The sequence below is a fragment of the Etheostoma spectabile genome, unplaced genomic scaffold (assembly GCF_008692095.1).
Source record: "Etheostoma spectabile isolate EspeVRDwgs_2016 unplaced genomic scaffold, UIUC_Espe_1.0 scaffold383, whole genome shotgun sequence".
NCBI lineage: Eukaryota > Metazoa > Chordata > Actinopteri > Perciformes > Percidae > Etheostoma > Etheostoma spectabile.
In genome coordinates this window covers 286201-287969 of record NW_022605597.1, presented here as the reverse complement: position 1 = coordinate 287969, position 1769 = coordinate 286201, and the positions used below count along the sequence as shown (strand labels likewise).

The following is a 1769-nucleotide window of genomic DNA, read 5'->3' as shown; positions in this document are numbered from 1 at the left end:
TACAGGTTCTTCATTGTTTGGCAGAGGGCTTAAACCTGTCCGAGGTTCACTAGTCTCCTCCCAGTCTGCACTGTCATCAGTCTCAGATTCAGATTCAGAGGAGTCTGAAGTCTTCTCATGCGTAGCTGGTTGTAAAGGACTATCTGGATCTGAGTTCCTGGCTGGTTCTTCTCCTCCACAGTCCTCTCCATCAGGTCCTGTTCTTTCTGCCGCTCTGTTCTCCTCAGTTTGGCTTTCATGAAGCTGTGAGGACTGAGCTTTCTCTGCATCATCTTCTTTACTCTTCACAGGGAGAGACGTGAACGGGAACTTGATATCAGCCTCCTCCAGCCCTTGAAGCTGCTCTCCCTCATGACTGGTCCAGAGTTGCTCCTGTTCCTCTTTAATGTGTGGGGGGTCTGAGTGCTCCTGGTCCAGACTGAAGCTCCAGTCCTGCTGGTCAGGGGGAACCTCTGCTTTAACCACCAACAGCTGCTGGACGTCTGAGGAGATTAAGGAAATACAAGCACATGTAGAAAACTGTTAGAAAACTGTGATTTCATGTTGACATGATCTCTTTACAGGGCTCCGAACTATGACCAAATTGTTGCATTCTGCTATCATTTTTTCAAAAGTACAAGCAGTTTTTACAAATATTCACACCTTTTAATCTGACGACATTATGCTTAAATGAATGTGAGGCAGTTGGGCTCTTAATCACAGATACATAACGAGCCCCGCTGGGGTCAGCTGAGTAAAAAATAATAATAAATAAATAAATAATAAACTGTGCTCGCCGTTTTATGAACGTGAGCAAAATAGGAAAGATATTCACAGATTCAAACTTCTGGGATCAATTACTCATTTCAAAATGATGTTAAATCATAAATGACGTATCTTTCCTATCGTAGTAAGGTTAACAATGAGCTACAAACTCATTCTTATCAAAACGAGCCGTTCTCCAACCTGGAGAAATAACATTGTGGCGGTGCTTAGACGTATATAAACTACAACACCGACAAAAAATATCTATTAATTTAAAGATTAAATAAAGTAGTGTCTCCAAACTAATGTTTTAACAGTAAGTGCTGTAGTACAACTAGGAGGAGACAAGTTATAATTAAGGTAAATTTGGAGACACAACATTATTTAATTATTAAATTAATTGTCTCTAGCACCGCCGGGTAACGCTGCTAGAGATCAATGTTATTTCTCCAGGTTGGAGGACGGCTCGTTTTGATAAAAATGAGTTTGTAGCTCATTGTTAACCTTACTATGTTAGGAAAGATGCGTCATTTGTGATTTAATATAATTCGATAAAGAGTAATTGATCCCACAAGTTTGAATCTGTGAATATCTTTCCTATTTTGCTCATGTGAGCATGGATTATTAGGAATTTGTGCGCACGGTTTAGTTTTTCCTTCCACAGCTGACCCCAGGGGTGCTCTGTAGAAACACATATGAAGCATGTGCACAAATAATTAAAGATTTCTTGTTATTGTAGTTTTTGTAAGCGGTTCCCTGAACGCCCGTTACAGAGCAGACAGCGACACTTAGAGGCAGCTTGGTGGAACTGCAGCAGCCAGAAATAGGGTTTCTCTTCCTGCTTCTAAACAATATAGTAACACCCAAATTAACGACATTAAATGCAGATTTCAGCCTACAGACGTTTATTGTTCAGAAGCAGCAAACACACCAAGAATATTGGTTAAAGTGTGAGAGATTTTCTTTTTGCTTTTTCTTGAGGGCATTTTATTTTACAGAGTTAACATCAGCATTTAGGATGTACA

At 40.1% G+C, this 1769-nt stretch overlaps 1 protein-coding gene across 2 annotated transcripts in view; it reads right to left on the bottom strand.

Moving 5' to 3' along the window:
- LOC116686516 (zinc finger protein 37 homolog) overlaps positions 1-1769 on the bottom strand; it is a 21152-nt gene that overhangs the window by 16228 nt on the left and 3155 nt on the right. Inside the window, exon 3 of one of the 2 annotated variants that reach the window (XM_032511536.1) lies at positions 252-482. In XM_032511536.1, the coding sequence (XP_032367427.1) occupies positions 252-482 (231 nt within the window). Of the gene's footprint in view, positions 1-222; positions 483-1769 lie in introns of both variants that reach the window. The other variant, XM_032511535.1, reaches the window with a different exon arrangement.